Source organism: Danio rerio, chromosome 4 (genome assembly GCF_052040795.2).
Source record: "Danio rerio strain M-AB ecotype USA chromosome 4, GRCz13ab, whole genome shotgun sequence".
Taxonomy (NCBI): Eukaryota; Metazoa; Chordata; class Actinopteri; order Cypriniformes; family Danionidae; genus Danio; species Danio rerio.
Window position 1 is genome coordinate 20,769,672 of NC_141024.2, and position 26,164 is coordinate 20,795,835.

The 26,164-nt window shown below is 33.2% G+C and overlaps 3 protein-coding genes and 1 long non-coding RNA gene across 8 annotated transcripts in view; 2 read left to right on the forward strand and 2 right to left on the reverse strand.

The window, feature by feature from the left end:
• Positions 1 to 11,905, reverse strand: part of gsap (gamma-secretase activating protein) — a 24,327-nt gene extending 12,422 nt beyond the window's left edge. The window contains exons 1-23 of one of the 2 annotated variants that reach the window (XM_087248210.1): positions 11,669 to 11,905; positions 11,460 to 11,551; positions 11,241 to 11,302; positions 9,699 to 9,755; positions 9,476 to 9,545; positions 9,269 to 9,313; positions 7,193 to 7,281; positions 7,028 to 7,097; positions 6,551 to 6,600; positions 6,361 to 6,465; positions 6,197 to 6,253; positions 6,063 to 6,109; positions 5,223 to 5,302; positions 4,759 to 4,836; positions 4,581 to 4,667; positions 4,348 to 4,440; positions 3,366 to 3,586; positions 3,188 to 3,257; positions 2,691 to 2,770; positions 2,486 to 2,566; positions 1,651 to 1,785; positions 1,016 to 1,074; positions 669 to 700 (exon numbers count right to left, since the gene is read on the reverse strand). In XM_087248210.1, coding sequence (XP_087104336.1) covers positions 669 to 700; positions 1,016 to 1,074; positions 1,651 to 1,785; positions 2,486 to 2,566; positions 2,691 to 2,770; positions 3,188 to 3,257; positions 3,366 to 3,586; positions 4,348 to 4,440; positions 4,581 to 4,667; positions 4,759 to 4,836; positions 5,223 to 5,302; positions 6,063 to 6,109; positions 6,197 to 6,253; positions 6,361 to 6,465; positions 6,551 to 6,600; positions 7,028 to 7,097; positions 7,193 to 7,281; positions 9,269 to 9,313; positions 9,476 to 9,545; positions 9,699 to 9,755; positions 11,241 to 11,302; positions 11,460 to 11,551; positions 11,669 to 11,718 — 1,810 coding nt within the window. In that variant the 5' untranslated portion in view covers positions 11,719 to 11,905. Of the gene's footprint in view, positions 1 to 668; positions 701 to 1,015; positions 1,075 to 1,650; positions 1,786 to 2,485; positions 2,567 to 2,690; positions 2,771 to 3,187; positions 3,258 to 3,365; positions 3,587 to 4,347; positions 4,441 to 4,580; positions 4,668 to 4,758; positions 4,837 to 5,218; positions 5,303 to 6,062; positions 6,110 to 6,196; positions 6,254 to 6,360; positions 6,466 to 6,550; positions 6,601 to 7,027; positions 7,098 to 7,192; positions 7,282 to 9,268; positions 9,314 to 9,475; positions 9,546 to 9,698; positions 9,756 to 11,240; positions 11,303 to 11,459; positions 11,552 to 11,668 lie in introns of both variants that reach the window. The other variant, XM_087248211.1, reaches the window with a different exon arrangement.
• LOC147844707 (uncharacterized) lies at positions 3,466 to 16,409 on the forward strand. The gene is made up of 4 exons (XR_015483128.1): positions 3,466 to 3,601; positions 13,306 to 13,440; positions 13,583 to 13,646; positions 16,276 to 16,409. It is a non-coding gene; the product is annotated as an uncharacterized LOC147844707 (long non-coding RNA).
• On the reverse strand, positions 12,776 to 25,673 carry stk38l (serine/threonine kinase 38 like). Of its 2 annotated transcripts, none has more exons than XM_087246294.1 (14): positions 25,442 to 25,673; positions 22,561 to 22,700; positions 21,787 to 21,838; positions 21,175 to 21,297; positions 20,108 to 20,191; positions 19,868 to 19,991; positions 19,570 to 19,724; positions 19,311 to 19,413; positions 16,743 to 16,804; positions 16,547 to 16,664; positions 16,295 to 16,418; positions 16,027 to 16,122; positions 15,751 to 15,842; positions 12,776 to 14,113 (listed from the first exon to the last, which is right to left on the reverse strand). In XM_087246294.1, the coding sequence occupies exons 2-14, from the start codon at positions 22,692 to 22,694 to the stop codon at positions 13,986 to 13,988; spliced, it is 1,395 nt and encodes a 464-aa protein (XP_087102420.1). In that variant the 5' UTR covers positions 22,695 to 22,700; positions 25,442 to 25,673; the 3' UTR covers positions 12,776 to 13,985.
• The window catches only part of lrtm2a (leucine rich repeat transmembrane protein 2a), a 38,844-nt gene continuing 32,802 nt past the window's right edge, over positions 20,123 to 26,164 (forward strand). For 2 of the 3 annotated variants that reach the window (XM_087248216.1, XM_087248217.1), the window contains exon 1: positions 20,123 to 20,248. The gene's annotated coding sequence lies outside the window, so the exon portion shown is untranslated. Of the gene's footprint in view, positions 20,249 to 24,709; positions 24,866 to 26,164 lie in introns of those variants that run through there. The other variant, XM_087248218.1, reaches the window with a different exon arrangement.

Genomic DNA, 26,164 nt, shown 5'->3' on the forward strand with positions numbered 1-26,164 from the left:
ATTTTACAAAACTCTGTCATTATTTACTCATCCAATATAAATGCAAACCGGATTAACTGTCATATTTTAATATATTATCCATAGCTTCAAACTAGTAAACATTCACATTTTCAATTTCATTTTAATAAATGCATGCTTGGAAAAGAGCAGCACAAACATTCTGCAAAATATCTTCTTTTACGTTCTACAAAAGAAAGAATGCCAGGTTTGAAACAACAGGAGGGCATGAAGTAAAATTTCACAGATTTTAATTTTTTGGATAAAAAATCCTTAATAATCATACCATAATAATTTGTAATAAATCATGTTAGGAGCAGAAAATAAGCAAGCTTAGTGAAACGTCCAGCTCTTTTGACTCACGTGCGATAACAGATCTGTGTGTGTGACTGTGTGTGTTTTCTGAGTAAGGAGGAGGTACTGTAATCATTCTTATATAACACTACCGAATTCCTACTCCCATTTCCCTCGTATCTAATGAGGTGCTTGATTAACTACACATAAACCTAGAGACAGATTACATTCACAACAGAGAATGTGACCCTGAAGCTCCAGTCGCTGGGACTTTCCAAAAAAGCCTGAAATACTTCCAGGATTTGATCAGGGATAAAATATTCTCACAAGTGTCCTTTCGCTGACACGACTGACCATTTAAAGTAAGTTTAGCTCACCCAAACGCCAAGTGTCCACCATGGATAAAACTCTGCACATGAGAAACAAACAGAAAGGAGACATTTTAATTACATCAAGATGTTACAGTTGCTTTACTCCAAAGCTTCATCAAATATCAATCACAACCAGACACTTTATTATTAAAAAAAACTTTTTGTAGCACATTTTACATTCAACAGTAATTAGATCTACTGTTAAAAAAGCAAATATGCTGTTGTTTTAAAGATCTTTTAGCTCTTCATAAATGGTTAGTTTACTGTGAGAAATAACTAATGCTGTTTTGAAAGTGTAGCATGCTCCCCTGCACACACAGACACACACACAGCATTTGCCAAAATCCACCCACTTTTTGGTGTTCTCTTCAATGTAGTGATGACTGCGGGGGGATTTCTTCTTCTCCGAGTTCTGCAGGAATATCAACATATCAAGACATTTTAATACATAATTACAGCACAGTGCTAGATGATATATATGATAATGTATGTGTGTATTCTTGATGGAGATTAATTTTAAAGAGAAAACAAAAAAATTGTAATTACTGTAGTCTGGAATTGGTTTGGATTGTACACATCTCGAACAATATTGCAAGTATGTTATAATTCAATAATACAACATCTTTCCCAATACGGCCATAATCTTGTGCTGTGTTCACATTTTCTATAAATGATGGTGTTTCGCTTGTGGGTAATATTTCAATTTTTGAGCGTCACTGATGATTACATTTCATCATACAGTAAAGATGAATGCAGATTACTTGTGTTAAAAATCGCATCTGGATTTGATTTAAAAGTAAATCAGTAAAGAATGTCTCCCCATTTACTGAGAAATGCATGCTTCACTAGGGAGAATGTGTGTGTGTGCATGTGTGTGTGGTTCTGATCAGTTCCAATTATATTTCAGAAACTCCACAGAGCAGAATGAAACATTTGTACCAAACTAAACAAACATTATTGATCTTTAACTCAAATTCCTAGTGCTCACCATAGCAGCCTGAAGTTTAGTCCAGTCCTCTTTAATCAGACTGGTCCTGAAGCGTGGACATGGTACCGCCTCGAAATACCTCATCCTGTCCAAAACATGCTGAAGCTCTTCCCAGTAACCTTGCAGGCTTTTAGCCTTTGATCCACCAGAGCCAAAATTACCACCACAGAAATAGAATACAATTACAACATTATCACAAAAGGAGATTTGCAGTGAAGCACAAAAGTGAGTGTTCCTGAAGTACAAGTAAAGTGATTGATCTGGACTAAAGCCCTGGCAAATGTTTCAGAATGGTTTCACAATTTTAATAGCCATGTTTTTTTTAAAAACTTGGTTTCAGCTGACTTAAATCTATTTCACAGCTCAAACATTTCCTGTCGATGTGTTTTCTGCTAACACTTCTCCCAAACAGATTGAATTCATTAGATATTGATCTGACTGCACTACTATTGATCAGACACTCTATTGCCACCTAGTGTTTTGTATATTATTTTTCTGTCAGGCTACTTTGCATATAATGTGACAACAGAAAATAATCTTAGACAACAAATATTAAAAGTATATTTCACCCACAAATTAAATAAATCACAGTAGAAGCTAAATAACTGAACAAAAAATATCCTCTTAAATGACCCATGGGTGAGTCATTTAGCCTAAAAATTAAACCTTTTTGTTGATTTTTTTTTTTTTCAGATAACTTCACACTCAAAGAGTTTTTATAATCTGAAAATGTAAATTTAATGATTAAATGAATCTGTCATATCTGTTTAAAATACCCAGCCGGTCATGCAGAAAATATTTCATGATATATATGAATGCATATTGTATGTCTCACCTTCCCTTTGATTATTGGTTGACAGAGCAGTTCAGGGGTGCATTTCACACCAGAGATTGCCGTCAGAGCCACAGGAAGCTCCTAGAAAAAAATGGTGCATAAGACCTTCTTTCAACAAGTGAATGTCAACAAAAACATTTAAAATATATAGAATCTGTTTCATTAGAGGAAAATATTTGATCAAAGAGCTAAAGAAGTGCAGTACCTTCTTCTCAAATACACAGGAGTATGGCAACAGCTTATCTAAGCTCACACACTGCTGGTAGCTTATTCTGTACAAGGAGGCTGAAATGAGAGATAACGTGAGTATTTAGACATTTTTATTTTTTTTTAGTAAATATGGTTATCAACATTGGTAATAACAGAATTCCTCAACACTGACTTGGTTCAACGTGTATAGCATGGTTGATAACAATATGAAACAAAATAAGAAATTTTACAAATTGTATATACTGTATGTACACACAAACAGACACACATATACCAATATTTACATATATGCATACAGAAACTTGTAAGTATACAAGTCTAAAAGTGAAAAACTATATACACAATGTCAGTGAAGTACAACACTGCAAGAAGTGTCTAATAAAATTATTGTATTATGGATCAAACAGAAAACAGAGAAAATAAAAAATAGTTGGTTGTGAGAATTTAGATTTAATATTACACTACATTAGCATGGAATACACAAACACTCACCTAGAATAAATTCCTGAATCTGATCAAAAGCATCAAAGCTCATGACGTTCTCACTGATCCAGTTTATAATCTAAAAAGATGGAGAAATGAAAATACATTTCAGCACATTTGCTTATCACAGAACTAACCCCTCTCTCTCTTGCTTTTTCTCTCTTTTTTGCTCGAGTCTTTTTCTCACCTTGAGCTCTAGCACAGGATTTGGCTGCAGGTAAACCAGCATGCAGTGCAGAGCCGCCAGCTGCTGGGCTTCAGGTCTGCCTGAACTCAGAAGCTCAAGCAGGAAGTCTGGGTTGAGATCCATGTTGTATATCCTGCCAGCTTGGACATCAAGCAGCCGGTTGCCAGACACACTCACAACCGCTCTGCCCGAACACAGTGCTTCAATATGACCATCCGCCCCTGTGAAGTAGCAAGGTAATGCACAAGAAAAACACACAAAATGTTGAACTGATCATGATTGTGAAAATTAATTAAAAACATTAAATATGTTAAATATAAACTCCAAACAAATGTTAAATGTAGAACTAGTGGTTTAACAAAAAATAAAATTCAAAAAGTAAATTATTATCTAATTTAACTGAAACTAAAGCACAGCTGTTTTTAAAATATTGGTGAAGAGTACAAATATTGAAAAACTTTAATAATACTGCTGTTGTTTAAATAAATCTAAAGAAAAAAATGTAGGCAAAGAAGTGGAGGAAGACAATAAATTCAAATTTTCTGGAGATAATGACAAAAAACAGAACAAATCAGTTAACAAAAACATTAAACTTGTGAGAAATATAAAAAAATAATAATAAAGTTTTGTGTATAAAAACAATACACAAAATAAAACAAATTTCTAGAAAAAATAAAAAAAAACAAATACACAAAACAAACTAAATCAGTAAATAAACAAATAAAACAGACTAAATATTAAATTAAACTAAACAAACTAAACAGAAAAGGGAAAAATCACAAATCTCTGGAAAACATGAAAATAAAACAAAAAGCTAACATAAAAAAAGTCAAGAGAAAAAAAACTTTTCCAAATATCTGGAGCAAATGACAAAACAAAACAACACGATATAACATAAAGATATTAAACTCAAGAAGTACAGAGAGGCAAAAAAACACACACATATCTAAAGACAATAATAAAATAAAATCTTAGGCCTTACCTGACAGGAAAAGACTGTAGCAGAGAAGGTCCTGTTGTCTGCAGTTGATTAAGTGCAGGAACTGATCAGGCATGTACACCACTATATAATAATCTGAAACAAATAAATGAGAAAATTACCTTTCAGCTGAATTTCAATTTGAATGACTTTCCATTTTCTTAATATATGTGAGAAATTTAAACTGGGTTAAATGGATTTGTCTGGGTTGAGTAAGAGATTATGGCTATACTGACCCAGATGAATGAAGATAGGACGGACAGTTGGGAAATTTGCTGGTGCAGAGCCTTGCTCTAGAGATACAGTGAATGTCTTACTGCAGCCTATCAGAGAAAGAGAAAGAGAGAGAGAGTCAGTTTAATCCTTCATATAATATCTGTATCAATATGTGAATCAGGGCATAATGTTTTGTACCTTGGTGCACAAATGCAATAGTATATGTGGCGTCCTTATGCCAGCGCACTGGATGGCTGTAGCACACACACATGGTTCCTATTTAAGACATTCATAAACATTCAGAACAGCAGCTTACATCAGTTTAAATCAAACAAATCAGTCTCCAGACAAAAAAAGAAAGCCAAAACAGTGCAAAAGCAGATCAGCAGAAATCAAGCGATAAACAATACACGGAAAGCATTTTGGTAATTTGGTGTTGGTGATTTCAGGTAATTATTTTGTGATTAAATACCAACTGTTAACTGATTTAAGCATATTTATGATTAGGTTAAAATAAGCAAAAGGCTGAGAAAATATAAACTTACTCTCTAATCCATGACAAGTTAGAAAAGTGGAAAAAACAAAGGTAAATATGGTGTATTTTACTAATATATAGATATATCTGAGTATGATTTAATGTTGAAAAATGCTAAATCACTTGCCTGTTGGGCTGGTGAACACTTCTAACCTGAGACCCTCGTCCTCCAAGTCTTGATAGTGATCATACCCAAAGTTAACAAACCTGTACACGCCACAGACACTTCTTTATTCGCAAAACATTGGCTTTTTTTTACAGTCATATGACTGTTTGCATATATTTAGAGAAGGGGTGTATGATATTTTTAGTCTCCTATAATATTGCAATTATTGTTTTAACAATGTATTGTCAAATTTAACCTAATGCTTAATGGACTTAATGCTTATAAAAAGCTTTATATAGCTAATATAAAAAGTTAAATGAGAAAAAAATATATATTTCTGAATTAGTTTTTTAGCGGGTGTAGTTAATATCATGAGCAATAGAACAGTTTTGATATGACATGAGCACATCAGTGAGATAGGAAATTGTCACATGAATTGATACGACAGCTGAACGAATGAGAAGCTAACCTTACACACTGTATTGTGTGGTTAGTTCTTTTTTCCAAAACAGAAATAGGAGAAAAACAATTGTGTCTCAGAGCAACACTGTGGCATGTCGTTGTTGTTTTTGAACAAAGTATACGATTCAGTGATCAATAAATAAAGACAGAATTAGCTGTTTTGAATGAATCAACTGAATTAATGTTTCAATGAATCACTCATAAAACAGGGGATTTGCAATAAACTTCTAGAAGTTTTAGTATGATAATAATTTATCCATGACAAGCTTAAACCACACACTGTTATTGAAAAAAAAATAAATAAATCACCCAAAATATGAAGGTATACTGTTTGTGCCAATATCACACTCCCATAATTAAGTTGTTTTGCATGTATTTTACTAGAAAACACTCCCTCACCTCACAGGAGAAGTGACAATGTTGGGCATCTCCAATGGAAGCTCAAACTGTCAAACATAAGTGTTTGTATTTCAATTAACAAGTTTTAAATATTATTTAAAAGTATTTAACTGTCATGTGCACAAAAAGTTTACCACAGTTTCGAAATTGCGATCGGCGTAAAACTGTACACACTTCAATGTGTGTTTCTCCTACAGTGTGGAAAAAAACAACACTGACATACACTGGAAGATGAACATTTTCTTCTTAAAAAAAAATATACATTTTTAGCGCAAGTAAAAAGAAAAGTGATTCTGACCCGTGCAGTAAGGTAGAATATTCTTTGAGTGTCTGAGTCCCACTGGACCCATATGAACTCCTCTGCCACTCTCTCTCTGCTCAGACGCTCTGAATTCTGCATCACCTGTTTCAGAAAACACAAATACATGACTCTCCAAAATGCATATGAGTATTCATAGATTTAGACCATGAAAAAGAATTTCTCTTACCACTCTGTACCCTTCCTGTCTGGTCAGAGCTATGTGGTACTGATCAACATCTGCAGAATAAAAATTATCATTCACATACACTTACAATAAATATACAAAGTCAGCATGAAGTTAAAACGAACAGCTTCTATTTCTAAATAAAATAGTACAGTGCTTATTTTTATTTATTTATTAATGCAATTTTTTTATTATGTGCCACTTCCAATCCTTCCTGTAGCAAAATGTTTTGTTGATGATGTTTTTACTAAAGCAAGTGCAGAACATTAGGAAACCACACTTATCCCACCATCCAAACAATTCCAAAAGAAAAAAGACATAAAGTCCCACCCTATATTATTTAATGTTTTACTCAGGTATACAGAACAGTCTGCAACTTATGTTCAATTCTGGATTTGTGTGAGTGACTTCTATAAAACACGATAGACTGCAATTCATAAAGCATATTAATGAAATCTTCAACTTTTCCACAATACATACAGCCATCCTCTGATGCCAACAGCAAATGGCTCTCTAGTACAGTGCTCCGGCATGTCTTGGGATAGAGAAACTAGGAAGGATGTCATGGGTTAATTTCAATTAGATTTACAGTAGACCTTCAAGAAAAAAAATAATCAAAGATTCACATGACCAGCTGTTCAGTACCTGCACTTTGACCTTGCAATCGACTGCCTTTAGGACCTTTGTGTTGTTGATTGGGTGAATCTCGATGAGAAGCGTTAAACATTTTGACACTAAAGTAGAAAGCAAACAGAGTCATATCAGGAGTTAAAGGATAACCGCAATAGCGGGATTCCTATGCACGTTTAACTGCACCTTGATTTCTGTAATTTCATCTTTCTAAATCCCTTAGATTCTGTTTAATGAATGTGAGAAAATGTGTATACATTTGTGAATATGCCACTGTTATAAATACATTCATATATACATTTAAATCCCTTACTCATCATTGTGTGTTGAATACTAGGGTAGGTTTGTCTGCTTTGTCCATTTGTAGACTCAAGCATTGGCATATATTTTTTTACAAATCTATATTGGGTTTACTACCATCATATCTCTATACTTACATTTGTAATAAGCCTGTCCTCAGCTATGGCCTTCGCTCAAAGAATATTTATTTACTGTCTGTCCCTAAAGTGCGAACTGAGATGGTGAAAAAAGGCTTTTAAATACGCAGCACTTTTTGCATGGAATAATCTACAAACAATATGCAGTTTAAAGGATTGATTTCACTAAATGCTGTTAGTTTAAATGATTAAGAAATTGAAACACATGCTTGTAGATGCTTTGAATAGTTTGTTTGTCAATGTGTGATTCTTGTGAACTGTTAATTGCTTTTTTATGTTTGTTATCTGTTAGACCCATGTGACATATATACTGCCTAGTCTTGGCCAGGACGCTCTTGTAAAAGAGATTATTGTGTCTTTTCTGGTAAAATAAAGGTTAAAATAATAATAATAATAATAATAATAATAATAATAATAATAATAAACATACACTTTAAAAAAATAAATAAGGTGTCGTTAAGACACAAAGAAGGCATCCTGATGCCACATTTATTTAATGATTATTATCAATGTTACCAAAGAAACCGATAAGGGAAATGAAACACTGGTATAAAACTGCCTCTTCTTCCTCAAACAGTTTATTATAAAAATACTTCTAAAACAGGAACTTGCAACATTCATGCCACAGAAGCAAATACAATATTGTTAGACTAATATCTGAAATGATGACAGTAGATATGGTGGAGTAAAGTCAAACGTATTTATTAAAACATTTGAATTAACATTAATTAACATAAATTTTAAAAGATGGTGAGGTTTTTTAATGTCTCATAGGAATAATTGTTATTAATAATGATAATTATATATTGCTTCATGTTACTTAATAAAATAAAGGTCAAATGCACAGCTTGACACTTTAGAAATAAGAAAGGTTTTTTTTAAATGTTTCAAAATTAATAATGGATAAAAAACAATTGAGGGACTCAATGAAAAGTGATAAAATAAAGTGTTTTTCTTTATTGAATACATTGAAACATTAACAGCCAAAAACAAAACTAATTAAATAGATTTAATATAAAACAAAATGATTTTTTTTTATTTGAATAAACATAATCACAGAATTATTTATAGGCTTACTTTAAATGTATAGCATACATCTGCATAACCTATGTCAGTTGCTAAAATATATTTAGTATGCATAACTTTGAATCCTGTTTTTTCATTCCCAAAAGAAATACTTTATGAAATTTTTATTATACTTATTTGTATGACCTAAAATTCCACCAGTGGCTGAGTGGTTAACACCGTCGCCTCACAGCAAAAACGTTGCTGGTTCGAGCCCGGGCTGGGCCAGTTGGCATTTCTATGTGGAGTTTGCATGTTTTCCCCATGTGTACGATTTCCCCCACATTCCAAAGACATTCGCTATAAATTGGTAAGCTAAATTGTCCGTAGTGTGTGTGTATGTCCTGGTTCTCCAGGTTGCGGGTTGAGTGTTAGTCTAATGACCCACCTCATAAAAAAACTAGATGTTACGAAACACTAATATGGTGCAGCTAAATGTCAACTTCGATATAAAAAATGGCCCCGGGAGAAAGTAAAATTCTTCAAATTCAATTTTCTTTTTGGGGAAAAAATTATTAAAAAAATAATAAAAATAAATAAAACACAGGTATTGTATTTTGTGACTGAAATACATCAGGATTTTATTTACCTGGTTTAAAGCGGCCTTCTTGTGTGCATTGAGACAGACTGACCGCTAGGACAGAAAAACTTAACATTAGTAATCACCATCACAAATCCAAAATATTATATTAAACCCAAAATATTAACATAATAAAAAAAGAAACTCTAATATCTAATATAATATAATGATCTGTGTTCCTACCCAAAACTGATTTATAGTGGCTTTAAGTCTTACCCAGTAGTGTTTCTTCTTTATTTAAAGAGCAGCTGCTGACACACACTTGCTTGTCAAATGTGTAGAGGAGCTGTGAACACAAGAGGGCACATGGTTTGTTAACAGTATCTTCTTTAGTTCAGTTCACTTCACACAATTTAATGCACCATTTCAAGTATTCATTTGACACCATAGATCTATTTTTAGTTTATAATCATTTATAGCTGTAATAGTATATCTGTACCTTATTCTCTGTACTGTGAGGATCATATTTCCCAATTCTTGTAGTTCCTGTTGCCCCCTAAACAAGGATTGGGAAATCAGTTAGTTTACAAAAAAGAAATGAACACAATTCAGTTTGCATCCATCATGACACCTGGATTGATGCTAAGTGACCTAATTAATAGAAACACAAGCAAGCTTGTTGTGTAGAACGGCATACTGGACATGCCAATAATCTCTTAAGGGAAAAAAAGAAGTAAAAAGTGAAATTTCCAACATTTTCAAATCTTCTTCAAGTTTGCAATTCCATCGGATCCCAGAGTTTGAATTATGTCTGAATTAAGAACACCTCTAAATAAACATAATGATGATCTACTATGATTTTTGGTAAAGCTATTCCATACAGAAATGTGGTATATGACCATATTCATGCAATTACAATTTTTTTATCTGGATCTAACACAGTATTTTTAGTTGAACCTTACTTAGTTGATGTGTATTTTATATTTTCATGTTATGCTGTTGTGTTCAGATTTTAAACTATCTTTAATAATAATAATAATAGTAATAATAATATACATGACATATGTAAAATAAAATAAATACAGTTGAAGTAGGAATTATTAGCGCTCCTGAATTTTTTTTTTTACCATAATAGTTTTGATAACTTATATCTAATTACTAATTTATTTGATCTTAACAATGATCACAGTACATAATATTTTACTCAATATTTTTAAGATACTAGTGTTCAGCTTAAAGTAGGCTTAACTATAGGTTTAGTGGGTTAATTAGACAAATTAGGGTAGGTAAATTATTAAATGGTGGATTGTTCTCTAGACAATGAAAAATATATATTTATAATATTGATCCTAAAATGGGTTTAAAAAACTGCTTTAATTCTTGCCAAAATAAAACAAATAAGAAAAATTGTTATCGGAAAAACAGTTTTTAATTCCTTGCTCGGTTTAAACATAATTTGGGACACATTTTAGAAAAGGAGAAAAAAAAAATCACAGGAGAGCTTATAATTTTGACTTCAACTGTATGTCAGATTTCTATATGGATCATAAACCAAAATGCATTTGCATACTGTTGGCATGTATTCAGTATTGTCTGGCTTTAATTGGAATAGTTACACATATAGTATGTGTGAATATAATCCTTAATAAATCCTATTTTCAAGTCAGACTTTTCATATTAATTAAGCTATATACTATTAACTCATATTACTGCCCTCTTTGTTTTTTAGTAAGAAATTATTATTTGTTGTTAAAATGAATGATTATTATTGTAAAAATGCAATTCAATTTATCTCATATATACAGTAAAATCCATTTACTTGAGCATGAGAGTTGTACCCTTTTTCACCAGGGTCCACACATTAATTTCTGGACTGAATGTAAGCCATGTACAAGTGTGTATTGTATGTATGGCACGCAGAGCTCGTTTGCTGTACTGTCGGCGGATTGTTCCTGCGATAGTCATTTGCGCTGCTATGAACGGCACGTCGAGCACATGACCTGTCAAATTAAAGAGACACACAAACTAAAGTCAAACTTACTCTCCATGAGTACACGACTCCTCCATCTCTCTCCACACTCAGAATTCGAGGCTCAAGAACACCTGCACACATTAAACACAGTGCATAACTCGTGCATGCTCATATATAGACTACAGTACAATCAAAACGATAGTGAAATTATATAATTATTATTAGTAGTTCATATGACAGTTAAAACGATGATTAATATAGCCTAAATTACACTATAAGTCTGCTTACCTATATTCGCCCTTTCCTCCTTGGCCAAAATGCTTGACACAACATCTCTTTGAATGTCGAAGGTGGGGTTTAATCTCAACATGTGTCTTGTCCTGCAGAGATTTAGCAGAAGTGGCCTGATTTCACGCGTTCAGGACAGAGAACTCCACGCAAACTTTATGACTGAACACACTGACTTCTATAGCGTAACATATTAAATGTATTCCTACAGTTTATCGACGAGCCGAACACCGTCAGTACGCTGAACACCATCAGACATCTATTAGTGAATAACTCCCTTTGCTGAAACCGGCGTTTTAAAACGATTCGGACGTACTGAAGCGAACTTTAGGAGCTTGTAATGACAAGAGTGATAGACCCGGTAAACTAAAAAGCATCACGATCAATAATATTCTACCCGCAACAAACCGAAAGTCACTGAATTCACCAATCCCGACATCACTTGCGGTGTTTACAGATTTGTCATAAGAACACGTAGGCGGATCCCAAACACTGCTGAGCCATTCAGAGATCACAGTCATGGGGTTACAGAACAAGGTGTTATAATCATGTCCGCACACAAGAACGTGTATTTGTGTATCTATTTATAGCGTTGCTTTGAAGCTGGGATGAAGTAAACTCTAAAAAAACAATAATTAAAATCATTTACACCCTTCTGATCATCATATGCAAACAAGAGATCACCATGCAGCCTAAAATACAGAATCATGGTTTCCCCTTTTGTGTCTTGAATTATTTTATTCTGTGAAAAAGGGAGGGAAATCTAGGTAAAAGTATCATTTAAAATATTTTTGTTAAGACATACATCTATTAAAGGTTCTTTTAGGTTACATTATTGTTTTAACTCGTTATAGTAGCCTACTTTATTTAATAAATACAAATATAAAACAAATGCAAATACAATGTAAAACAAATGTAAATACAAAATGTTAACAAATATAAAACAAATAAAAATACAATGTAAAATTATACAATGTAAACAAACCAAATAGATCAAGTGATTATTTAAATTAATTTGTATTTATTTGATTTTTTTAGTTTGAAGTTTTTAGGGGTCATTAATTCACGTGAATCATATATATATATATATATATATATATATATATATATATATATATATATATATATATATATATATATATATATATATATATATCATCATATATAATTATATATCATTTTATTCATATTTACCTGGGAAAGAGATCTTTGCTATATTGTAGGTATAATAATTACCACTAGAGAGGGCTCTTGTCGAGCCATCCATTTTTACAAAGTAGGTCCTCTATCAGCTACAACTAGGGAAAAAATAAGTCTTTCTATATTTGTAACATTTATTTCTTGCTTTTACATTGTTACATCATGTCAACAGATAACAAAACAACAGAAGGGAATATATTAAGTGAACCCCCCAGCACCAATTTTTTACACAGAAGCTACAGCATGTTTGCTCTCATTTTTAGCCTTGCTATCGGGCCAGTAATTTGTAGTCATGCAGAACAGCAAATGTCCAATCACTAAATATCCTCAGCAACTAAGACAGCATGTAAGTGCATCAACCGTTACCTTTATTTTTATTATGATCATCATTATTATTATTACTTAACTAATCTTTAACAAGACATCAACTCAGTAGTTTGTTTTCTCCAATGCTTTGAGTGATAAACACCATTATTTAATTGTTATTTGGTTACAGCTTTGTCCGTTTAAAATGTAATATGCTAAAAAAGTTAATTAACCTATTAAAACCCTGTAAAACATATGTAAAAGAGAGCACATTTTAACCATTATTGATCTGCCTTTTCAAACCACTGACTGAAGCTACATCTCGCATGCGTTACAACAGAACTACAAAAATGGTTGCATAGGTGAACAACGCTCACAAAATGGATTCATTATGGATGAAATGCACAGGAACAGGCTGCTTCTCTGGCACTGACACAAACAGAAACCATCAATCCCTTCTTCAAGTTTCTTCTAGGTAGGTTGCAAACATACATACAACAAAATAACTCCACACTAAAAACACAAAACATCCATCATGGAAAATATTCAGCATCAGGTAGTAAACTATATCATATAGTATGTCTAACATTGTACATGTTTGATTTGGGTTTATACAGATTCTCAACTTCTTGGGGGAAAGAAGCTAAAAAAGGTGACTGGGGGAAATCAACTTTATTGCAGGTTTGTCACTTCAGAGGTTTTCTGAACATAAGGCTTCAGTGATGTATCTGCTTCCCTTTTTTATTGTATACATCTGTGACCCTGTTTAATCCAGTGTTGTAGAGCGTAACCGTTGTTTCCTTTTAGCTGAGCAGCAGGAGAAGAGAGTCTCCATCCTTATGTTTGGCCATATAATTATTATGCTTTTTTTTTTCTTTTTATCGTCACCATGGACTCCTCTGAGAACAGGTCTACTGTGTAGCACAAAGCGGCAGTGCATAAGCTTTTCATCTGCAGAAATCTGCATTTGAATTGTCATTTACATTCTAATCCTCCTCTTCCAGACCATCTGTGCCAGTTTCACGCCTTGCCCGCCTTCATGTAAGTAGGGATGGTGCCACGCTGTGTCAAGCCCTCGAAGCGTTTGTAGGTGTAGTTGAGGAAAACCCAGTCCTTGGACTTGAAGTCTGATTCTGTTACATTTGCTACTGAAATGATGCGAGATGAAGAGAATAGTCAGAAAAGCAGACAGAGCCATGAAATGCCAATTAGACATACAGTGGTCAGCATAATTGAGTACTCCCCATTTTAAAGATGAATATTTGTATCTATTTCTCAGTGAATATAGACAATGTATTGGTGCATTTAAACAAAGCAGATTTATTAAATGGATATATTTATTAAAATAATATTTTAGTATTCTTAAGAAATAGAAAGATAATATATTTTAATTCATGCTAAATATTGGAGAAAAATGCAAACTACAAAATGTCAACATTTTTAAACATTTTTTTGTTTCTCTTGAATTTTGCTCCTTTTAAATTTTGTATTTAATATTTTTCTCTGACATATGAATTTGGGGGCACTAATTTTGGACCATTATCTTTTTATTAACTTATTTTGTTAGATTAGCTTCAGATTTGGCTTCAGTACTGACTAAACTAATGTTTTTGCACAAATAATATTGTATAGCTTTCTATAAAAATATGAAGTTAGATGAGAGATTTGTGAGGGGTGTACTCATATATGCTGAGCTGCACTGTATATACATACAGTAGATATGGGTGGAATACATGGGTTTATGCATGTATGAATATCTGCAAATGATCTGTTACATTAATTGTACACATCACAAATCCTATGTAAAGGCAATAGACATAATTGATTCCTTAAGGACTAAAGGTGAGGATGCATTTTAGTCTGCATATTTATTATAACACTGTCTACTTGTGTATAGATCTAATCACCTCATGTTGCTAAATCATGTTGGAAATATATCTAAAATTATTTTAGTTCAACTAAAAACGAAAATAAAAACTCAAATGAAAGCAGAATTAAAATAAATAAAAATTATACTGTATATAAGAATTGTAAGCTTTACTGTAACACTCTAATATAACATTTTTATAAATTTTAATATTCCTTTAATTAATCATAAATCTAAACTAATTAAAATTAAACCTATAAAAACACATATAATTTTCTAGCTAAATGGTACCAATATAGTTCATTTTATAATGTTTATTCATTTAAACATTATATTCAGAATTTATTCAGTAAAATTTGATATTAAAAATGAGTTTAAAATATTATTTAGGAAACTATTTGATTTCCATTAAGTTACATTATTATTTTTTAAGTTTCATTATTAATAAGTTCATCATAGTACTTTATTTTTTGGACTTTTAGTTTATATTATTTTTCTTTTATCATTGATATTGATACAATTCATTTTTATTGGTTTTATTATTGAATTTTTTAATTCAATTTACTCAAACTTTGGATCATTTAAAAAAAAAAAAATCTACTTATTTTTACATTTTTTAAATGCCTTTTTACCCAACATTTCTAGCATTCCCTTGTGGCCCCCGGGGGTCCTTGCAGCACAGTTTTAAAACCCCTGACTTAAATGGCTTAGGCAAACCTGACCATCTGGAAAACCTAATTAGTCTGTTCACACAAAGCGCAATAATATTAACTATAAACACAAGTTGTAATTGTTAGTTCTTACTGCAATAACAATGACTATACAGAAGTAGACAACATAACTGCATAGTGAACTAAATTAAATGGAGTGATATTGTGTGCAAATTCTAGTTGGTTATAAAAACAATTTGCAGTATACCTGGCTGCAGAATGTCTGACTCTGGAAAGTCATCAAAGTTGGACGTATCGTCAATGCTCTTGATGTCTATGGAAATAGCAGCAGGTCTCTCTCTGTGAGAAGGGAAACAGTTCAGTTCCAATTATCAACTTCAAACACTGCTTCTCTATGATCACACAATCAAAAAGCTTGATTACATTAATCCCGCCAACATAAACATTCAGAGTCATTTTGCAGCTCTAGACAACACTGTGATGACGTAAAAAAAACAAAGGAAAAATGTGTGCACATAAATACCTGATATGCTCCCAGTCTACAGACTCAAAAAAGGGATGAGATTTGATTTCATCCACACTTCCTGATCCAATCCGGTTTTCTGCATCTGTGCAATACCTGAAAACATCACCATACAGTTTGGTTAGATTTGATTTCAAATGTTTTTGAAATCAGTGATACTCTATACTTGAGGGAACAATCATTTTAATGAGGCATTGTTTGGTTTTTAAGATACAATGACATCATTCTTCAATATGGTTTTTGTTACAGATATAGAAGAATCTCTGACCTAAGGATCAATTCCTTGGCTCTCTCTGAAATGGGGACTTCAGGAGGGAAAGTTAGTGTTTCTCGCCAGTTCATGACCTTCCTGTAGGTTTCCTGTGGCGTCTCGGAACAGAAAGGTGGGTAGCCTGAAACAGGAAGACCAAACAAACACCTGTTTTAGTGCAGGAAAGGGCTACAGTAAAAGGCTTTTACAGAAAGAGTCTGGCCTGATATGAACCCGTCCACTTAGTGTTTCGTATCTCAAATTACTAACCTATCAACATTTCATACATTATGACTCCAAGAGACCACCAGTCACACAGCTTATTGTAGCCTGTCTGCATAAAGACCTCAGGGGCGATATAGTCTGGCGTACCGACTGTTGAATATGCCTGAATATGAGAGAAATTAAGTCACTAGTAATACCTAAAATTTTCTGTTCTGTTAAAAATAAGGGAAAAATTTCCTACCAGCTGCCTTCGGTTCTTCTTCCATGTTTCTGCTTTCCGCTTTGAATTCATGTTTTGAAAGGCTAACAGAAGATAAAACAGAGCAAATATGGTTAATTTGGGCCATTTTTATTATTTATCATTTAAAGTATTCCTACAAGTCCACTTATAATATTAAATAAAAACTGAAATGATCCGTGACAGGTGTTGACAATAACTTCTTGTGATTCTTCGTGAGGATATACATAGTAAAGTAGGTTTCAAATTATTAACTTTCCCACATTCTGCCCCTATTTTTAATTGTTAATCCTATTTTTGTTACCCCACAATGACTGTAAAAAGAAAAGCTTTTTGAATAATACATTTGTCAATAGCTGTGTTTCCATCCAAAGCTGAAATTTTAGCTTGTATGAAAATTTTGAATATCACTTAAATTTAAATCATTTACAATGTGTGTTCAAAAGGTCACACTAGTCACTTCCTAAGAAGCTGGCCCAAATGATCAATAATAAAAATGAAAGTTTCTTTAACCAGAGAGCTGTAGCTCTTTCTCTTCATAATACATGACTTGTGCTTCAGAGCGCGCAGACAGCAGCACATGTAATAACAAACAACATATTCGGAGGCGGATGTCTGGTGTTTGGGAACAAAATCTTGAGAGATGACAGACGTTCAAAACAACATTTGAGAAATGTATTGAGATTGGAGCCAGTGGTTATCCAATCACAAGATCCGAAAAGTCAAATTTTTGTTTTTGTTGTACATTAATTATAATGTTTACATCATTGCTTATAATGAAAACAAAAATACAGTGAGGTCATACTTCTAAGGTTTTATGGGTATCTTGTCATTTCCATACATCATTTTATTTTTTTCTGATACCTCAAAATATGCATGGATAAAAACAGCTATTTAGCAATGTACTCTATGCCAGAAAGTTGCATTTAAAAAAAAAAAGACATTTTAGCACCTTTGCCTTAATGAACTCATCACCATTTAGAATCATATGGCATTTTCCAACAAGAATTTCTTTTATTAAATATACTCAAACGGTTATTTAGTGTTTGGCGTAACTAGAAAAAAAAACATTTCAGAATTGTAACATGAGATTCATATATGAAACAAACATAGCCCTGTCACAATATCATTCTTTGTACGATATATTGTGCCAGGATATACTACGATAAATGATACTATTGTCATTTTAAGACCATTTTATGCCACTAATTACATAATGCCAGAATGACGATATAATAGCACCATAATGCAAGTTCACTCTTCCAAAGAACAAATTATATTTAATTCTTAAGAATATTTCATTTAATAATAGTCATTTTAACAATTTATTAATTAGGCATTGGAATCAGAACTTGAAAATATACAGTGCTCAGCATATATAAGTACACCTCTCACAAATCTATCTTTTAAACTCATAGTTTCTAATAGGAAGATATACAATATTATATTTGTGCATATACAATAGATTAGTCAGTACTGAAGGCAAATCTGGAGCTTATCTAACAAAATAACCTACAATAACGGTCCAAAAACTAGTACACCTAAATGTATATGTCATAGAAAAATATTAAATACAAATTTAAACAAGGAAAATCCAGAGAAACAAAAAAAAAGAAAAAAAAGGAAAAATTTAGTTGTAATTTTGTTAATATTTTTGCAATATTTTGCTTGAATTTTAATTGTATTATCTTTCTATTTCTAAATATGTTTGGTGACTAAAAAATTATTTTAATAGATATATCTGTTTAATAAATGTTTCTTTAAATGTACAAAAATACATTGCCTATATTTGCTAAGAAATGGATACAAATATTCATTTTTAGAATGGGGTGTACTCAATTATGCTGAGCACTGTATATCCTAAACAAATAAATAATAACAAATGTTAACAGAAAAAGTGCAAAGTAAAAAGTAAGAGGCTGTGATATCTGCTACTAAATCTATTTTCTGCTGTCAGGCACCAACATGAAAATATCCCATAGTAATGTATAGTAAATACTATAGTGTTTTCTTTAAACATACAGACACTGAGACCTCCAATAAAGATAGAAATGTTGCACAATCAGCTAAGATGTTGCTAGAATTGGTATGTACGGGCGATATATATTGCATCACCAAAATGACTAAGGTCTTGTCCATGTGTTGTGTGATAAGTCGATATATTGATTAGTGTGACAGGCCTAAACACACAAAGAGTTTATAGAATGTGTGTTTTAGTGTACATGCAAAGCTTACGAAATGCATTGTTGTTTTATTGTAATAGAATGTAAATACAGTACCTTACATATGATTTTGCAGATTTTACTTATTTTTAAAATCAGACATTTAAAATTAAGCTTCCTCAAATATCCAGTTTTCCAAAATCTTGTTTCTTTAAAGACAAAAAGTTTACGTTGTTTTGTCTTATTTAAAATACCCCCTGGTATAAAACGCTCAGTTACAATATGTTTTTACTGTTATAATCAAGGGAATTGCAATTCTTATGCTATTAATTCTTTAGCATTATTATTGGAAAATGTTATAATTGTTTCTCTATTTATTCTGCGTAATCCGTTTATGCTGGCCACTCACAGAAGTCACTGGGAGGGTTGTGTGTGAGATTCCTGTAAAATTCAGTCCGATGGGCCTTCTTCAAACCTGTGCAGAGGCCAAAGTCAGACAGTTTGACGTGACCCTACAGAACATAAAGACACAATCTGTCATGACGCATTCAGTTTCATAGACTACAAAAGCCTTCCCCAACCCCATTCATCTTCTTTGAACATACGGTCCATGTTATTTGTTTGTGTGTGTGTGTGAGCAAACATCAGAGATAAAGGCGAATTCCCACCCGTGAGTCCAGCAGCAGGTTGTCAGGTTTGATGTCTCGGTGAATGAAGCCCAGCTGGTGAATGGAGTCAATAGCCAAAACCGTCTCTGCGATATAAAACTGCGTGGCTTCTTCCGACAGCGTGTCTTTCTTCATCAGCAGAGTCATCATATCTCCTGAACACACACTCAAGAGTTACGGCCTCTGGGGAGCTGCTCTAAAAATAGGACTTTCCACTGCCGTTAGTACTTTTCCAGTTCTAAATCCCGCAAGGTTACATCAGTAAATACCATGTGACATTTTGTACATTTGTCCTCACCTCCAGGCAGAAACTCCATGATGAGGTACAGATTGCGTTTATCTTGAAAGCTGTAGAACATCTTTACTACCCAGGCGCCATCGGCCTCTACCAGGATATCTCTCTCGGCGCGGATATGAGCCACCTGCCACAGGGAGGCACACAGGTGAGAGGAGATGTTATCAGTGGATTGCTATGACAACGGGCGACTGTGTCTGAAGCTGCTGATTTAAATAGAATTGAAAGAATGTAAGTCCATACCTGCTCTTTTTCTAGCATGTCTGCTTTTCTGAGGATCTTCATGGCATAAATGTGACCCGTGTCTTTTTTCTGAACAAGCCGCACCTAAAGACAATACAAAATAAGGATCTTCTGAGAAGAGGCTGGGATTTCTGAAGAAATGTAAGTTAACGTTTTTTTTTTTACAGCTATAAATTCTTCTGCATTCTTAAAAATAAATAAATAAAAAGGCCGTGAAGATGAGCACAATCCAGTATTGTTAATTAAAATAACGATGAATAAATAAAATGTAAATATAAGTTTAAAAACTTAATTAAAAATGAATTAACTTGATTAAAAATTAAATAAATCAAAATGTTAGAATATTTTTTAAATAAAAGCTAATTCCCATGTATAATAGTTAATAAATAACACTAGAATTACTGGCAGCTAACTGAAATAGGTACTGAAATTACTGAAATATTTTTAACAAAAAACATTGTTTTTACTATATATTAATTACAGTTGAAAATAAATTTACATAATTCAGACTAACTTAAGACTGATCCAGGAGGAAGAGCAAGTTTGTAAACAAAAAGATTCATTAAAGACCCTAAATTAAAGTTCTATCACCATTTATTGACCCTCCACTTGTTTTAAACCAGAGTTCTTTCTTCTGTTTAACACAAAATAAGATATTTTGTAACATGTGGGAAACCAGTAGCCATTGACTTCTCTCACTTCTATAGTAATTTTTGTTACTACTAAGGTTGTCAATAAATACCGGTGTTCAGCTTTCTTCAAAATATTATAATAAAAATAACTTTAAAACCACTTAAGGCTGAGTAATTGGTAAGTAAATAAAATTTTGGTGAACTACTCCTTTACCGACTCAAAAATATATATAAAAAACAGGTCTGCTTTTATGCTAACATCAAAATTCAAAAATATATTTTATGAGTCAAGTTTTGACGTCATGATATGGGCTATTTATGTGACCTGCTTATGAAGAGTGTTTTATATCGATCACTCATGAGCTTTCATTTAAGCTAGGTTGCAGCCTTAGAAGATGGCAGACATCAAGATTTGCAGCAAAGCAATAAACAGACCTCTCCAAATGCTCCTCTCCCAATCACTTTAAGGGACTCAAAGTCATCAAGACCAAGCCGAGTCCTCTTGAGCCGCAGAAACTCAGTCTCCTTACGAGCATGCAGAGAGCGCCTCATACTCTTCTGCAACAACAGACAAAAAGCTTAAATTAAATATATCAATATTATTAAGCCACATTGGCACAATGCAACTATCTGAGACCTACTCAAGCTATATATACTGTACTTGTGAATAAGCAAAACAGGTTTTTGTTGACACTTCTCTGATTATTAAAGAGACAGTTCACCCAAAAGTGAAAATTGTACAATCATTAACTCATCTTGTACATTTTACAATCATATTTGACATACTTTCTTGTGTAATACACAGAGCAAAAATAGATATTTTGAAGAATGCTGAAGCCATTGACTTCTATAGTACTTTTTCCACACTACAGATGTCCATCAAAATTTAAAATGTCTTCTTTTGTATCCAACAGAGGAAGTTTTGGATATATTAAAATAGCATAACTTTTCATTTTTGGGTGTAAATGTCTCTTTTACTCAGGAACATATTCAGAATATAAAATAAACTAATGTCATGTAGCTTTTAAGGTCAGTAATGCTTCTGACCTCTTCATCAGGTAGACCCTCCTCATCCATCACCTTCTCCAGCTTCTTCTGCCTGAAATACATAAAAAAAACCTTATAACATAAGCTTTATACTAATTCAGGCATGTCCAAACTCGGTCCTGGAGGGCCAGTGTCCTGCAAAGTTCAATTCCAACCCCAATCAGAAATACCTGGGCTAGCTAATCAAGCTCTTACTAGGCTTTCTAGAAACATCTTTGCAGGTGTGTTGAGGCAAGTTGGAGCTAAATTCTGCTAGACACCGGCCCTCCAGGACCGAGTTTGGACACCCCTGTACTAATTAAATCACAATCTGCCTAAAGGATACATTAAGGGTTAGTTCCCCAAAACATTTAAATTCTGTCATTAATAATTACTCACCCTCATGTTGTACCAATCCCCTGGGACATTTGTTCATCTTCAAAACACAAATTAGGATACTTTAGATGAAATCCAAGAGCGCTCATCATTCTCCATGTTTATTGTAATACTTGTCATTATTTTTGTTTTATGTGACCCCAAAAGTATTCCCATAACTTGATAATATTCCAACTGAACCACTGAATGCATATTGTCTGTTTTGAGCATGTTTCTGATATTTCTCCTGGATTTCATCTTTAATATATTCATTTGTGTTGTGAAGATAAAGAAACGTCTCAGAAGTGTGGAACGACATGTGGGTAATCATTGACAGAATTTTCGTTTTTGAGTGAACTACCCCTTTTAGTAATATGGTTTGAGGATGCAGGTGTAGTGAGCCGGTTTTGACATGCTCACCTCATCTCACGCTCCTCATGCTGGGTGAGCAGGGTGCTGTAGAAGTGCTCCAGCGTGAGTTTGGCCACCGTCACGCGCTCACGTGTATGGTTGCTCATAGGGAGGGGCGCTGCCATGCCTCCCGTCATGGCCATGCTAGTCTGAAACAGGAAAATCATTTGCAAAGCAGAGCTGAGCTGAATACAAATGAATGATCCTCAAACAAACAGCCCTACTGAAAAATGTAATACATGTATAGCACGTCCGCTTGAAATATTTTAATAATTACAAATATCACTGTGTAATGGATTAATCAATTTATGAACTTATTATTAAGTTGCTTACTAATGTTGTTACACACTTTATTAACCATCTTGTAGATACTAATGTAATTGTTACAAGGTTAATAATAATATTCATTAACAATCATTTCGGTCACATCACAACCTCCATTACCAACAATAAAACTTTAATTATAGCCATGATTATATTCAAATAAATGCATTTAGTAAATCAAAGATATAGAGTGCGTGAATGCCAGCCCTCAATTTTTTACCCACTCATTTTTCCTCCAACAGATTTTTGAAAGTCTTTGTTAAAACATTATAATCCATGAGCCAAATTAACTACCAGGATAGCATGCTATATTTGAAGCAAAGATGCATGACAAAAAAACAATATGATAAGATTGTATAGTTTTGTGTATCTTTAATGAAAAAACAAATGACAATCCTATGAAGCATTGTGAATGACACAATTAAAAATAGTGCAGTAATACAAAACAATTGAGACTAATTTAAGTTGTTGGCTGTATCCATAGAAACAGTATAATTTACATTTATTGAAAAATATGCATACAAATATTTAAAGTCTGTGAACCGGAACTTGCTGAGACTTTTATTTCACTATGCTGATTGATATATTTCTAACTAAAACTGAAAATTTAGTAGGGGGGCGGGTTTTCTTTTTTCACATCATTCTTTTGTATTCAACTAATGGAAAGATGTTAACAGAGAACAACCGCCGCTCCAAATGTAGAAGTAAATGGTCAGACTTTGAATAAAGATTACCAAAACAAACTTGTTTTTCAGTGGATTAACTTGCATGGATTAACTGTTCATTTTAAGACTAACAATGTGAGCTAATAAATTAAACATTGTACATTTCCAATTCACATGGATTTAGGAACTTAGAGATCAAAGCAAGATCAATTATGGTGCTTTATGGATGAGGGTGGTGGAGTCACTTGTGGGTGGTGGTCACTTTTGGTGTACTTTGTTAACTACATTTCTCAGATTATTGTATTCTGCACAGCATCGTGGGCAATGTAATTTTAAGCACAGGTTACACTATTATAAAAAGTTGTATTACAAACTAGCTGAATTCATTCAAACAGTAGGGTTCAACAAAAACATACACAATCAATTTACAACCTTAAAGATGGCAAGAGGTATGAGGTGAAAATCTGTTTGAGAAATCAATCCTGCATTAACTGAGTTTTTCAAAATGCATCGCTATTCTCTTGAATAAATTCTAAGCTTAGTTTTTTTTACAGCAGCTTCTATAGTAGTTTTTAACCGTAGACAAGTGCTAGCGAGAAAGAGTGATTGTGTTTTTAGCAGAGTATTATAAGTATAAACACATCTCATTACAAGCACTCTTGTAATTCACTTAAACCTTTTCTAACTTTTCTAATAATTATTTTTAGTTTCAAGTGGTATGTATAAGGATTTAGATGCAAGCAGAGTATGGCTGTTTGTGAAGCATACAGTGCCATCTGCTGTTAAAAACCAAGCTCTGAATTTATTCAAGAGAGAATAGCATAGCAATGCTTTTTGAAAATCTCAGAATCAACGCAGAATGGATTTCTCAAACGATTTGTCAGTAATATAGTTACTAAATGGTTGCTACATATAAATTTTTACTGTTGCTTTATTATTTTTAACAAAAAAGAACTATATATATATTATTAAAAATATAAATTTTAAAAATGGAAAACAAAAACTAATTTGAAAATATTAATTTAAACTATAAAAGTATCTTTTATAAACAGCATTGCCATTGTTTTAAAAAAATGACAATTTTGTTATCGTTATTGGTAGGACTTTCTAACTGATGTGTAAATAAACACCCGAAATGGAGTTTAACATTAGTGATTCCAGACTGCTTTGAGTCTCCTAAGGAATGAATCCATTCCATTCCACTTGAATTCCAGACCAGCTTTCAGTCTGTGCTGAAGAGCCGATTGGAGATACTCGCAAAACTAGACCACTTGACTAATTTTGAACGATTTCCATCGACTACCTGACCAATTTCGGCCATAAAAGTAAGTATCTCGATATGAATTGCTGATTTATTGAACTGTTTCTGAAATAACATCACTGAAGACGGGTTTTATGTTATTATTATATCAAAAATAGCGTTTCTTAAAAGCATAATGTCTATAAAAGTCGTTTCCGCGCAATATTCAGCATGACAGCTGTGACAATGCTTAATTAGCATTTGCATTATCTCGGCATTGTTTGCCTGTTATATTTGAGGCTGAGGAGGAGGTTTCTGCACCTGCTCACGCAACGGTCAGCTGATGAATGTGGCGAAAAACGCAAAGTTGATTTGCGTGCGTGACCTTGCGAACGTCACATGCAGTTTGACATGTTTATAAAAACAGATGCATCAACCTGCACACCGCACAGATAACAGCGAGATGACCAAATACAATCAACCCTTAAATCTATCAAAAATACAAAGCATGATGCATATGTGACATTTAACAAAACAGCAACGCGATTGTTTAGTGCATCTGCCCGTTTCTCTCTCCTATATGATGAGCGTCATCCTGATCTGATGATCTACAACAGCAGCACAGTGATTTATTTCCACCATCATATTTCTAAATTCTCACCTCCCCGTCCTCCTCCAGATTAGACAGTTTGCCGGACAGTCGAGGGTCGAAATAAGGATGAAATAAAGCCAAGTGAATGGCCGTGGGTTGAGCAGGCAGAGCAGAGAGGCTCAATGATCGCTCATGTTTATTCTCTATTCAGGCTGATGTTTGTTGAGCGCTGCGGCGGAGCTGCGTTGAATCTGATCCACCTCCCCGCACACGCGCTCTATGCGACAAAATAAGAGTCTTCGCGGCGCAGGACAGCTCTACAAAATAAAAGTGTGCTTTAGAAATATGGAATAATGGTAGAAAAAAGACTAGGGACAAAATAACTTACAGGCCCGTAGCCAGCCTATTGAAAGGGGTGGTTCTTTTTTCTCTAAAAGTGGTCATTTTTGAAATTATTCACTTAATTTTCTATTAAAATATGAGGTTTAAATACTGCATTTTAGTGACATTTTAAGCACCATTTTTGCTGGATTAGCCTGTCAGATGGTGATTGTAACCACACTATTTGATGCAACAAAATGTCTTTCCTACAGTTTTGTCAAAGTGCTTTGTCTAGACTAGTTTACCACAAAGTGTTTAACAGTTATTTACAAATGTGTGTTTAAACAATAAGCTATCGTAGTTAAATAATGTAATGTGATTAGAATTTTAAAAGAAACATTTTAAACAAAGAAATATAAGAAAATACAAATTTATTATCATCCATCATTAAAAAACAAAAACAATTAGGAA

Coding starts and splice junctions, on each gene's coding strand:
- stk38l (XM_087246294.1), bottom strand. CDS start 22,694: ATGGCCATGACGGGAGGCATGGCAGCGCCCCTCCCTATGAGCAACCAT. Junction 16,665..16,742: donor AGAAGAACCGAAGGCAGCTG/GTAGGAAATTTT, acceptor TCTCATATTCAG/GCATATTCAACAGTCGGTAC. Junction 16,123..16,294: donor GCCAAGGAATTGATCCTTAG/GTCAGAGATTCT, acceptor TGATGTTTTCAG/GTATTGCACAGATGCAGAAA.